This window comes from Gracilinanus agilis, chromosome 6 (genome assembly GCF_016433145.1).
Source record: "Gracilinanus agilis isolate LMUSP501 chromosome 6, AgileGrace, whole genome shotgun sequence".
In the NCBI taxonomy this organism is placed as follows: domain Eukaryota; kingdom Metazoa; phylum Chordata; class Mammalia; order Didelphimorphia; family Didelphidae; genus Gracilinanus; species Gracilinanus agilis.
Window position 1 is genome coordinate 119,718,057 of NC_058135.1, and position 13,966 is coordinate 119,732,022.

At 34.4% G+C, this 13,966-nt stretch overlaps 1 protein-coding gene across 4 annotated transcripts in view; it reads left to right on the forward strand.

Moving 5' to 3' along the window:
- The window catches only part of FBXW7 (F-box and WD repeat domain containing 7), a 104,862-nt gene that overhangs the window by 77,767 nt on the left and 13,129 nt on the right, over nucleotides 1-13,966 (forward strand). For all 4 annotated transcript variants that reach the window (XM_044682152.1, XM_044682153.1, XM_044682155.1 and 1 more), the window contains 2 exons: nucleotides 2,473-2,607; nucleotides 13,837-13,960. In XM_044682152.1, the coding sequence (XP_044538087.1) occupies nucleotides 2,473-2,607; nucleotides 13,837-13,960 (259 nt within the window). The remainder of the gene's footprint in view (nucleotides 1-2,472; nucleotides 2,608-13,836; nucleotides 13,961-13,966) is intronic.

Sequence of the window (13,966 nt, forward strand, 5' to 3'; positions counted from 1 at the left end):
CAACCACCAACAATTGGGAAATTGGTCTTGATCAAGGACACATGACAAAACCAGTGGAAAAGTGCATCGGCCATGGGTGGGGGGAGTGCGGGGGGTGAAGGGGAAAATAGGAGCATGAAACATGTAACCATGTTAAAAATGATTATTAATAAATGTTTAAAAAAAAAGTGTGAAGAGTAATAAGGGAAATCTTAAAGAGTTGTATCATAACTACAGAATCATAACAGAAATGATTGATCTTCTAAAGGCCCTCACTGTCCATAATTGCCAAATTTATGCCCAAGTCAAATCCTACTGAAACAAACTATAAGATAAACCCATTTGCTTGGCTTTTGTTTTGGCCAATATTATATTTGACCAGTATTATATGGAACAGATTGTGTTAGGTCTATGAAGGTTTTTAGAGGTTGTTTAGGCTAACTTCTTATTTTCCAAATAAGTAAGCAGAGATGCAGAATTAAAGTTAATTTGCCCAAGGTTTCCATGTCAGTGACCTAGGTGGGACTAAAATCCAGAGCTACAGAGCCCCAGGCTGGTGCTATTTAAATTATTCTTACCTTACATGAGTTTTTTGTGAGGCTCAAATGAGACAGTATTATAAAATGCTTTGTGTACCTTAAAGTGCTACGTAATTCCTATCTATTATTATTTTTATTAGTATGTCAACAAATAGTCTCCTAACTTAAAATGAGAAGCATGGCGTATTATACAAGGGCAAAGGGACAGAGATGATCTCCCTTTGTCTGATGGGGTAGCCGACTGACTTAGATAAAATACAACTGCCTTTTAAAATGGCAGTGGAGGGGGCAGCTGGGTAGCTCAGTGGATTGAAAGCCAGGCCTAGACACACTAGGTTCAAATCCAGCCTCAGACACTTCCCAGCTGTGTGACCTTGGGCAAGTCACTTGACCCTCATTGTCCACCCTTACCACTCTTCCACCTAGGAGCCAATACACAGAAGTTAAGGGTTTAAAAAAATAAAATAAAATAAAATAAAATAAAATAAAATGGTGGTGGAGATGGCTGTATATGCAAATTGTAAACGTGTGTGTACTTATATGTAGAGTGGGTGTTTATTATGTACATTGGTGCTAAAAAAAGTAGATAAGTAGAAATTTTCCAAAGACTTGACTTAATCCTACCATCAGTATTTGAGTCAGCTACATTATAACGTCAGTTTGGTTTTATCTCCAGTGCAATATCACTTGGTTCTGACATCAAGTTCCCTGTTTGAGTCAGAAGCTGTGTAGAGAATTCATTTTCGGTATCTAGCTCTGACCCCCAACTTGTCTGCCATTAGTTTGTTGACTTTATTAATTCTCAAAAATGAGTGTACTACTTTAATTGATCCAAATTTTTTAAATGATGCTTCAAGGGAAGATAGCATGTTCATATAAAGCAATACCACTGAAACTGTTGAGATACATGAAGAGCCTAATGAGTTTGATCTTCATTTTAAAGTAATAGTTTGGGGGCAGGGGGGAAATTTGATCTTTTCACAATCCCCCAGTGTCCTTTTATGTGTTGTTGTATGCCTTCATAAAAGAACTGATATGTTTAATATGTGGTTATGTGTTGGTTTCCAGTATTGTGGCATCTCATTTCATGTCAATTTTTTTACTCTTTTATTCATGCTCTAATTTTACAACTAAATCAGCTACCATTTTCTATTGTTTGTGGGGTTTTAGTTGAAGTTGTTTTGGAATAATAAATCAAAAGCTTTTGAGTTTGTGGAATACACACTTGTCAGATGTGCAGTATGTTCAGTTATTAATTTTTCTGCAAATGATTTTGCTAATCTGCTATACTCTCAGATGAGTGCCTTATTAAAAACATTCAATTTTATGGTGCCCATTAGAAAGAATGTAGAGAAAGGAAAATTACCAATCAAAATTCCCTATTTACTCAGTTATGTAAATTGATGTTTACAGAATAGAAATTTTGGTTTTTAGCCAGGATCCTGGTTACAGATGAACATTTAACCATAATAATATAATAAATTATTTTCAACCATAAGCAAAGCATTTTATGAAGTAAGCTTTGGTGAGATGGAATTGCCATTCTGGATGAAATTTCTGTCTTACTTTGTGAAATTTTGAGATTAAATGATTTTATAACTTAAATTTGTGTGAGAGAAAAGATAATCTTACAAAAACTTCTTTGTTCATAATCCATAAACTTTGCAAATATTTTAAGCTACTCTAACTTAAATTACAGTTTTATTTTACTTATGTTCAATTACAATACAATTACTTGTCATGTGCAAAATAAATTAATTTGATCACTTAGAGTCATATAATAATTTGGATTTTTAAAAGGATGGCACACCCTTTAAAACCTAAATTCTGAAGAATTTCATCATTTTAATTTCTATTTTCTAGGTAGAAAGCTACCCGACATTTTATATTCAAATTACCCATTAAAGCATCTGTTGAAATAATATTAATGCTAAAGCTGTTTTCTGTTTAACAGAGCTGGAGTGGACCAGAGAAACTGCTTGCTTTAGATGAACTTATTGATAGTTGTGAACCAACACAAGTAAAACATATGATGCAAGTAATAGAACCTCAGTTTCAGCGAGACTTCATTTCGTTGCTCCCCAAAGAGGTGAGGATTATCTATTCATGTTGGGCACTGGGTCCTGTTTAACTATATAAAGTATCATCTACTATCTTCACACACTTCCATGCTAATTATGGTATTCAGTATTGACAGTTTAACACACTTAATTGGTGTTAAAGAGGGCTGTAAGTGAACAAAACTGCCTTGGCTTAATAATGTAATTCTCAGATTAATATATTCTTATGAGCTGAGAGGCTTCTTTCTACTACCAAGATATGTCCCATGTAGAAGGGTAAAGACTAGTGAGTTCTGTTATGTTTAATGTTTCATCAAGATCTTTTTCCCCTCTAGATTGACAGTTTATCTTCATGAATTACATAGGTTGTCTCTAAAAATTTAGCATAATGTTTTGAAAGTTCAGATTCTAGTAGGAATAGAAAGACTAGTGAGTGGTTCTTGTGTGTATATCTGGACTTCTAAAAATTTCTTCTGAATTTATTGATTTATGATCCTTTTAAAAAAATTTAGCTGCCAGGTATTTCTTTACCCATAAGTCATATTTTCTGTAGGATATTTTAGTTTAAAGTATGTAAAATTAATGGAATCAGAGTTAACATTGACATGCAAGGACAACATAATACCCAAAAAATCAGTTTCAAGAAGTAATGAACATATTTTATACTAGAAAAGTTACAATATCCTATCAAAGAGTTTACTCATTTGCTTTGAGGGGAAGATAGAACTAAAATGTGTGATATTTTGTGCACATCACTGTGGTTGGTATTTACACAGCTCATTCAGTTTTATGTGCCTATCACTAGCTGTATGGAGGTTAGGAGAAAGAGACTGTGGAAGAAATACAGTACACTGCCTTATTTCAAATGATGCTTAAAGCTCTAAGCAATTTGGATTTGAAAGAGGAATTCTTTTTATATATGTCTATTCCAAATGCCTTAAAAATCCTGAAGGTGGTCCCCCCTTGTATCATAATCATCAGTTTACATGTGAGCATAATTAACCTGATGACATAATTAATTTGTACTGACATTAAATATAATTCCAGGTTAAAGCAGTCTGAGAAAAATAGTCTTCCTGTATGTATCTTCTTTTGAATAAAGAAAAAAGTAATTTAGTTTCCTCATAGCAAGGTTTGTTATTCTTCTTAAAATAAAACAGTGACTCTTATGAGGGTAGTTGTATTAAGAAAGTGACATGAGTTCTCTCTTTGCCTTCAGAGACAGATTAATAATGAGAAGCCTTTTCACAGATGTTGGTCCCAATGAATCTCTTTACCTTTGATTTGTCATAGTTTCTCTCTATATTCTTATTCTAGTGACTTGTATTTTCATGAAAATAATATTGCTTTTTCTTCTAGCTTATTTTCCCCCTCCTTTACTAAGAGCAATACATTTGACTTCAAATTTTTATACTGACTTTTTTTTTTGTGGCAAAGACCATTTTAAAAGTCAGAGAATATTTTCAGAAGGTAAAATTCAAATACAAATCTCTGATAACAAAGGGCTTATCATTTCTATTGTCTTGACTTAAGTGTTCTTTTACAGTTTAAGTGAAAAGTCATTTTAAAGAGAAGATTGGTAAAAATTGGTACAGAGACGGGAGAAAGGCCCTAAGATAGTTTTATAGTTTGGTATTGCTTGTACTTTTTAAGTACCAAGAAAAATTCCTTCTAGTTTTACAGAATGGTTCATTTCATATATGTAAAAATAAATAGGATATAATTTCTTGAGGAAATGAAGTAGAGATCAATATTTAATAAGCTAAGGACTATCACCAGTTAGCATAGTATGACCTTTATGCCAAGAAAATGAATTTTGTAATTATTTAGTAAGTAGTACTTTTTTTTCTAAACAGTTTTTCTATGACCTTCAAGTTTCTTAACCAATAGTAGATCATTAATCTTTTAAACACTCATCAATTTTCACGAGGAAGCTAAAGTCGTTCTTTGAGGGGGAAAAGTAAATATAGACATACTCCTTCCTGATTTTTGGTAGGGAAAAGAATATCATAGTTCTATGGGATAGATATTGTAAGCAGACATTTGTCTCGGTGATGTAGATCAAGGCAAACTTATGCAGGATATGCCTATGGGAAGACAAATGAAGCAAATAAATAGAAGAGCTGGCTATAAAATGTAGGATTCTCAATTCAGATTCATCCTTGAGGTTCATATGGTGTTTTTTTTTTACAGAAACATTGTTCCTTTGCCACTGAAATAGAGCCAGCAAGGTTCCACATAGTAGAAGTAAAAATTCACCAAAGCAATTCCAGTAGACAGAATTACTTGCCCAAAACCTAATGGTTTGTAGAAAGTATCTGTCATATTTCACAGAAGTCATGAAAATTTGAATTTCTTGGTTCCAAGGTTTATAGAGCTTCTTTTAGGCCCCTTGCTTCTGTGAATGGAGTTAGGCCTTTTCAGTAATACAATGGACTGTATCACCTACATGTTATTTTCAGATTTTCATCCAATTAAAAGACCCTATGGTTAGAAATCTCCATACAAAAACAAAAAACTGTTGGATTTTCCTTTTCTGGCTTGACCTGTTGAGTTTGCCTCACACCCTTATTCATTTCAGTGGTGTATAATTAAATCCTGTGTCTTTAATCTAGAAAGGCAGTATGATTTGTAGAAAGAGGCCTATCTCTGTCACTTCTTTGACTCCTCTTGGTCCTGGACAAGTCTTGGGAATAGTAAGGGTCATCATAGGGCTTACAGAGGTGATATGTGCAAAGTATCTTATGTTATCTCTGGGCCTTAATTAGACATTACTTCTTCCAATCCTGACTGGTGAATTTGCATAGAAATTCCTTTAAAAGCAAATTGGAAGATAGAAAGCTTTACCTCTTTTTTTTTTTTTAAACCTTTCCTCACTATTTAATAAAATAACTATTTTCGGGAAGAGGGATTAAAACTTCACTTTACAAGAAAATTCTTAATTATTTAGTAGCAATCTCTCAAGATAAGGTTTCTTTTTTTTTTGTTCTTTTAATAATCGCTTCAGATGAATTAATTTTAACTTTTTAGATACATCTTTGAAATCTAAGACCTTTTGGCCTTGCTGTTTGCTCACTGTTTAACACTAGAGAGTGTTTTGTAAGAAAGCATCAAATTTATTTTGTAAATTCTACATATTACCTACCAAAGACAGAACCATAGGAAGGATGCCACCAGCATAAAAGTTGCTACCCATCATATTTAATTTGGTGATTATAAAAGGTTTTGTATTTAGAATTATATGCTTTGCAATTTAGGGTGAAATTATGAATTTAAAGTCAACAGTGACTTTAGAAGGAATCTAAGCAAACTTTTTATATTATAGGAGAGGAAGCTGAGGTCCAATAGAGGTTAAATGACTTTTCTGAGGTCACGCAGTAAATAGCCAAGTTGTAATTCAGATCTAGGTCCTTTGATTCCAAGTCTAGCACTCTTTCCATTATACCATTTAACAGAGCAGTAAACTATTTTCTCAACTACTTTTTTTTTTCAGAATAGCTAATTTCAATATTTATTTATGGAAACTGATTTTTAAATGCATCATATCTTGATTATCACCAATGAAAAAGCAATCATGTGTAGAATTATCCAAATTCATTTGTTTGTATATGGCTTCAGAGAGTGTTTTGTATTTATATTTGAATGAGTGTGTAGTTCTTTGGGAATTTTCTAAATAAAAAAATAAATTAACCTAAATTGAGGAAAAGCATGATTTAAGAAGCCATTAAATTTTCTACCTTTTCCCTACCATTCTCCTCTTCAGAACTTATTCCTTATGTTTTAAGAATACCACTATGTTTTTGTGTTTTGCCCTTTCCCTAGGTTAAGAGAAGTATTTTGGCTTAGGAAGATTTCAAATAGGTAGAAGAGTTAACAGAATAAAGTCAGTGAAAGTCTTCCCATAGTGATTTCTCGTTGCATTTCCCAGTATTATTTTAAATCCTAATTTCTCTCCTCTATTTACTTTCCTCTTCCCTCTTTCTTCTTAATAAGGGAGCTTACTCAAACTTTATCAAAAAGATTAAGGCCATCCCTATTCTCATATTTTTTATCTGATATCCTCTTAACATTCTTCTCCATGCTCTCTTCTTTTTCCTCTAATCCTGGAGGAAAAAGTTGGTGTTCTTACCAAGGTCAATTCCTTCACTTTTGCCCTTGATTTTTATTTCCTCTGGGGAACTTAACTTTTTACATATTCCCTTTCTTCTCTGCTTTCTTATCCATTTCCACCCTCATACCCGCCCCCCATTTTATCCATTTTATTCATACACCACAAATCACTTACTATCTTCAGATAATGAGCACCCATTCTCCTTTTAACTCTTTGCCATACAAAAAATAACTGCTATAAATAGTTTTGTTTATAGAAGACCTTTCCCTCTCTCCTTTTTTCCCTTGGAATGTATGCCTTGTAGTGGTTTCATTAGATAAAAGGGTATGCTGTGTTAGTAAATTACAGTATGATGCCAATACAAATTTGAGATTGGTTGAGCCAATTTATACTTTCACTAGCATTACTGTGCCTATTTTGTCATAGCCCCTCCAGCATTTACTGTTTTCACTTTTTAAAACTTCTTTGAATTCAAGGCAGATTCCCCATAGCCCCTGAATCCCTGTAAATAGCTGCTTCTTTTTTTAAACCCTTTCTGTCTTGGAAACAACTCTAAAACACAATGGTAAGGGCTAGGCATTTGGAGTTAAGTGACTGAACCCAGGACCTCCTGACTCTAGAACTGATGCTTTATGCACTGTATCTATCCATTGTGCCACCTAGCATCCCCATGTAGATACAGATCACAAATTCTTGTGTGTAGTTTTTATGAATTGATGTTACTCCTAATTTCTCTATTACTGTCTCATATACCACTATCTTCCTGATTACCCAGGTTTGTAACTTAGGTATCTTCCTTCAATATATTACCAAATTCTATTGATTCTACCTTCACAACACCTCTTTTATGTGCCCTATTTATTCTCTGATGTTGCCACTGCCCTAGTGTAGTGTAGATCCTCATGCCTCATTCATAGAATGTTACAATAACTTGCTGATTGATCTCCCTGCCACAAGATTCTAACCACTCCTGAATATCCTCCATGAAGCTGTCAGATTGGTATTCACTGAAGTCCAAATCTGAAATACCAGTGCCTCCCTGTTACCTCTGTGGCCAAATAGACACTCCTGTTTGGCATGCAGAGCCCTTCAGAGCCTGCCATCCCTCAGGCCCCTTAGATTCTTCTTCCCTTCACCCCATGTACTCTGGATTCAGGGGGTCCTGGCCTCTTTGCTGTTCCTTGCACTTATCTTCTGACTCGGGACATTTTTACCGGCTGTTTCTTAGACCTGAAAGTCTCTCCTTCCTCATCTTCCCAATTTGGATTTCTTCACTTTGCATCTAAAATTTACTTCCTACAAAAATATTTTCTTTTTCCAAGAAGATTTGTGCCTTCACTTTGTTGATTATTTCCAATTTCTCCTTTGTGTGTTGTAAGTATGGTTGTGTGCATGTTGTCTCCCCCATTAGACTCCTTGAAAGCAGGGACTATTGATTGTTTGGTTTTTGCCTTTCTTTATATCATCAGTACCTATTACAGTGCCTAGTACAAAGAAGCTTAATAAATATATATTAAGCATACAACTTAATAAATATGTTGACTTTCCTTTTTAGCATGTAAAGCCCTTTACAATCTGACCCCAGACTATTTCTCTGTTTTTTTTTTAAAAACTTTTGCTTCTGGGGGCAGCTATAGATGGCTCAGTGGATGGAGAGCCAGTCCTAGAGGTTGGATGTCCTAATTTCAAATGTAGCCTCAGACACTTCCTACCTGTGTAATCCTGGATCAGCCACTTAACCTCCATCGCCTAGCTCTTATTGCTCTTCTGTCTTGGAACCTATACATGGTATTGATTCTAAGACAGAAGGTAAGAGGGGGTTTTTGTTTTTTTGTTGTTTTTTTTTAATCCAAGCAGTAAGGGCTAGGCAATGGGGTTAAGTGTCTTTCCCAGGGTCATACAACTACTCCAGAAATCTATATTTCTTAACTATTTTTCCATGACTTCCACTCATATACTTTGTGGTCCAGCCATATTGTTTTATTGACTGTTTTCTCCCAGTACATGATATACCACCTCCATTCTCTGTGCCTTTGTATAGGCTACCTTCCATGCCCATTCACTTTTGTCTCTTAGAATCCTTTGCTTCCTTTGAGGCTCAGCTCCAGAGCCTTCTACAATAAGATCTTTCCTCATCCTTCCTGTCATTATTTTTCATCCCTTCAGAACTGTTTTCTCTATATTTTCTATTTATTTATCTATGTGTTGCTCCCACTATTCCAAAGCTTCTTTAGAGCAGAACAGAGACAGTTTAATTTTTGTTTTTGTATCCCTTGAAACCAACATAGCATAGAAGATGCTTAATAAATGCTTCTGGGATTTAATTCAATTAAAAGATAATCAAGAATTGACTATAGGAGATACTTTTAGACCTGTCTTTTTATTACATATGAACAAAAGCCAAACATGAATACCTGGTTTACAAAACATTTCTATGGAATTGATATGTTTTTCCAGAGTATGAAAAGGGTATTGGTTTGTTACCTTAATATTCTGAATATCCCAAACAGCTTGTTACTTATCTTGGTCACTGCTCAGTTAAAGCAACAATCAACTTTCTCATTGAAGAAAGGGAACTGGGGTAACCAGGAATTTGTTATTACAGTAAATTTTCACAGTTTCATGAAGTCTATACACATATTTCATATTATTAATAAATATGACCACTTTATTGCATAGATTGAAGTTAGTGAAAAAGTAATATAAATTAACTAGGAGTAAAAATCCTTTATGGATTTTTTTTATAGATGTTGATGAAATGCATTTGGCTTTTATTGTACTTTTCTCAGAGGATAAAGTGATCCCCCTTCTTACAAAAGCCTATATTTGCAAGCATGTTTAGATCTCCAAAATATTTAACAAATAATTACCAAAAAACAAAACAACAAAAAAAACCACCTTATCTTGATATTGCCATTCCTTTAATCTAGCACTTCCCAAAGAGTGATACTGGGATCCCTAGAGATCTCCAAGATTTTTTTAGGAGGTCTATGAAGTTGAAACTTTTAATAATAATACCAAGATATTTCAATTTCCAATATCATAAATGTTAATAGATATAACCCACAAATACAAGAGTAATTTGGGGAGTCCTCAATAATTGTTAAGAGTATGAAAGGTATCCTAAGACCAGAACTTTTGGGAACTGCTGAGTTAAGCTATCATTTAATGTTTTCTCTCTAGCTTTGTTGCTCAACATTTAGAAAGAGAAGTATATAATCATTGCCTCTGTTCACTAATCAACTTTCTTGTTGATATGGTTTCTATACCTACCATGCTATTGAAACTTTTCTCCTAGGTAATCTCTTTATTCTAATGTCCTCAATTTTTTTTAGTCTCTTTGACCTTCCTGCATCATTTAGTATCATTGACCACCTGATTCTTCTTAAAACTCAGTCTTTCCTCAACTGTACAACAGTACTGATCTCTCTTAGTTTTCTTACTAGCTCTCTGAGGGTCCTTCTTGAGTCCTCTTTACTGATTCATCATCTTTCTCTTGCCCACCAAGAATGGGTGTCCCTAAAGGTCCTCTCTGTCCTCTTGTCTTTCTTAACTTTTCTCCTTTGGTAATCCCACCTGCTACCATGGATTTGATTACCTCTATATCTCTAGCCTCAATCTCTCATAAGCTCTAGTCCCAAATTTTCAGTTTCCTGATGAATATCTCTTCCTGGATATACCACTAAGATCTTATAACTGGTATGTTCACAATTATTGTCATTCCCCCCAAACCTATCTCTTTTCAAAACTTCCCTATTCTTGTTGATAATATCACCATCTTCTAGTGGTCTAAGGTTGGTAATGCCTCAAAGCCTAATTTGGCTTTTCATACTTTTTTCTCTAATCTCACTTCCAACCAGTTGTCAACTTTTATTAATTTTTTCTTTAGACTTTCCGTATAGTCTGTATGTCCTCTCCTAGGTATTCACACTAACACCACCCTAATTCCTCTCTCCTTTCTAGACTATTCTAAAAAGCCTCCTCATGGGTCTCCATGCCTCTATTCTCTTTCCTCCCTAATCTATCTTCATATAGTTGTCAAAATTATCTTCTTAAAGCCTAGATAGCAGGGGTCGGCAACGTATGGCTCTCAAGCCATATCTGGCTCTTTTGAGGGCCAGATATGGCTCTTTCTGCAGGAGCCATAAAGTCAATTTTTTTTTTCAGGCACTGTTACAGGAACCGCACTGTGAGCACTGTAAGGCTCTCATGAAATTACATTTTAAAAAATGTGGCGTTTATGGCTCTCACGGCCAAAAAGGTTGCCGACTCCTGCTATATAGGATCATGCGGCTCACCTCCTTTAAAAACCAAACCAAACCTAGGGTGCTTCCCTGTTGCTTCAGGATAAAATACTAAATCTTGAGTTTTTTCATTTAAAACCCTCCACTATCTGGCACTGACCCACCTTTTTGGCTTCATTTTAATACTATTCCCTTTCATGTACTCTTTGTTTCTGAAATACTGGCTTGTACTTGTTCCCTGATCTTGTCTGTTTTCTCTCACCTTTATTCATTTACTCAGGCCCATGCCCAAAATACATTTTTCATGTCTCTGCTCATTGAAATCCTTTCTTTCCTTAAGAATCATCCCCACAAAGTCTTTCCTCATTTTTCTTGAGCTGAGAGTGATCATTCTTTCAGAATTTCTTAGAGCTCTTCTCACATTTATTTACTTTAACCACCTAGATTCCTCCTTGAAGCAGGAAATATACCAACTATATACCATTATCTATAGGTCTAAATCAAAATGACTCTCTTGTTCACCTTTTTATCCCCACTACATTGCAGAAAATAAATGTTTATAACTCTTTATTGATTTGAATTATACTGAGACAGCTAGGTGGCTGAGTAGATAGAAAAATCCAGGCCTAGAGATGAATGGTCCTAAGTTCAAATTTGACCTCACGCACTTCCTAGCTGTGTGACCCTGGGCAAATCACTTAACCTCAGTTGCCTAGCCTTTATCACTCTTCTGTCTTTAAACTGGTATTTAGTATTGATTCTAAGATGGAAGGTAAGGGTGAATTTTTTGAATTATCATATGCCCAATGAATTGAAATTTTAAGAAATTTTATTTCTTAGATAATTACTATAATTCATCATATTCTTTTGAATTATTATCATTCTAAGATACCCATTAAGGACAGAGTTGAGGCTCTTCCCTTTAATTCTGCTCAAAATTTCCCAACCATAAATTGATGTTAACATATCAAGTGGGGTAGCGGCTTACATAGTAATTAGCTTTCCAAAACCAAATTTCTGATGGTCACCCATTTTATGATGCCACATTAGAAGCTAACTACCTAAGCTAATTTATCACTTCTAATGCTTTACATTTACCATGTAGCAACTTTTCACACAATGAAGAGGCAGCATAATAAATACAATGGTACAAAAATTGGCTCCAGGATCAGAAGACTTTTGTTCAAATCCCCATTTCTTGATTTTCAATATCTGTGTGACTCTGGCAAATCACTTCACCTTCCTGTTGTCTTGTTTCCTCATCTGTAAAATGAAGGGGTTGGACAAGATGGCTTTTGAGATCACAGAAAAAGAAATTTAAACTGTACTTTTAATGCATAAACAAGCCATGGCTTTGGATTTTATGCCTATGACTACTCTTTTTTTAATAACATGAAACGTTTTTTATGTGAAAACACTAAAAGTTTTATGTTTAAAAAAATACAAAATCATTAACTTCTTCAGCTGTTTTGTTTGCCTTAGTCATCTTAAATTTGATCATCTTCATATTATCTATGAGGTTGATTTTGTCATTGTGTTCAATGCCTATCCTCCTCACAATTTATTTTGAGGCAACATGAATAAACAAAATATTATCAGGAACCTTTTGACTTAAACTTAAAAGATCTGAGTTCAAATATGCCACCTACTAGCTTGGGAAAGTAACTTAGCCTCTCTGAGTTGGATTTCCCTCCTGTGAAATGGTAGGCATCTCTCCCTACTTCACAAGGGTCATTTTAGGAACTAAGCTAAATAGTGTGTATAAAGCATTTTATTAACCCTTCTAAGCTATTTTTCACACACACAGCTTCCTTTAAACACTGAAAATAAATTGATGTTCATCGTTGCCATACAAGAACTATTTCTAAGCCAGTAAAAGGCAAAAACACTTGGTTCGGGGAATAAATATTTCAGTTTACCCCCTCCAAAGAATCCCCAAGAGCAATTTGGAGAAATTATTACACAATGACTTGGATATAGTCTATGGAAGTAACTTTCCAGCCAAGATAATTACTTTTTCATCAACAAAGATATTGATGTTGAGAAAATTTAACATTATGATAATAAGTAACCTCTTTAATAGTTTACATTATATATTAATTAGCACATCTGGCTCTAAGTTACAGTGTAAGAATTCCTATCCCCTCATTGATAAGGCTTTCTTTTATTCTCTCTTATCCTTATTACCCCAATTCAGTAATTATCCTTTCCTTTTGATATGACATAGCACTTTGACACCTCTCTAATGCACTTATTTAAAATATATGCTATATACTATTTCTTATCTTTGTTTTGTGATGAGTAATTTTTTTTGTTTTGTGAGAGTGTGGACTCTGGAGCTCTCTCACAGCTCTTTAGGCAGTGTATACAACAGGAAGGGGAGATTACAGTATTTTAGCAAGAAAATGTACACACATGAAAAGTTTTAACAAACAACATTTAAGTAGGTGCAGAATAACATGCTTTTTGTACTATATAAATCCTACTGGTCACAGGATAAAGATAAAGACAAGAACAGGGTCCAGTAGGATTCAGTAGACTTCTTGGAAAGAAGTAAGTTTGATTTAGGTTTAAATAACCCCAGGGCAATTAAGTAAGTTATATGGAAATGTGGGGAAGATTGTTTTTTTTTTTTAAACATTTTAGAACTTCTTTTTTTTATTGAAAGCAAAAAAATACTGTAATCCATTCATAATTTTAGAATTAAGATGCTTGGAAATAGCTTCCTTCTTTAAATTAGTAGTGATATCCTTCCTTTTCATATTCTTTTGATACTTTAGTCCTATTGCATATACATTTGACTATCCAAATCTTCATCTTCTGGGAGGCTTGAAGGTGTGTTTGTGTACAGTGGTTATATGGTTTTGGTGATGTTGCTTAATTCAGCACCATTTTTTTCTCAGCTGGCACTTTATGTGCTTTCATTCCTGGAACCCAAGGACCTGCTACAAGCAGCTCAGACATGCCGATACTGGAGAATTCTGGCGGAAGACAACCTTCTATGGAGAGAAAAATGCAAAGAAGAGGGTAAGA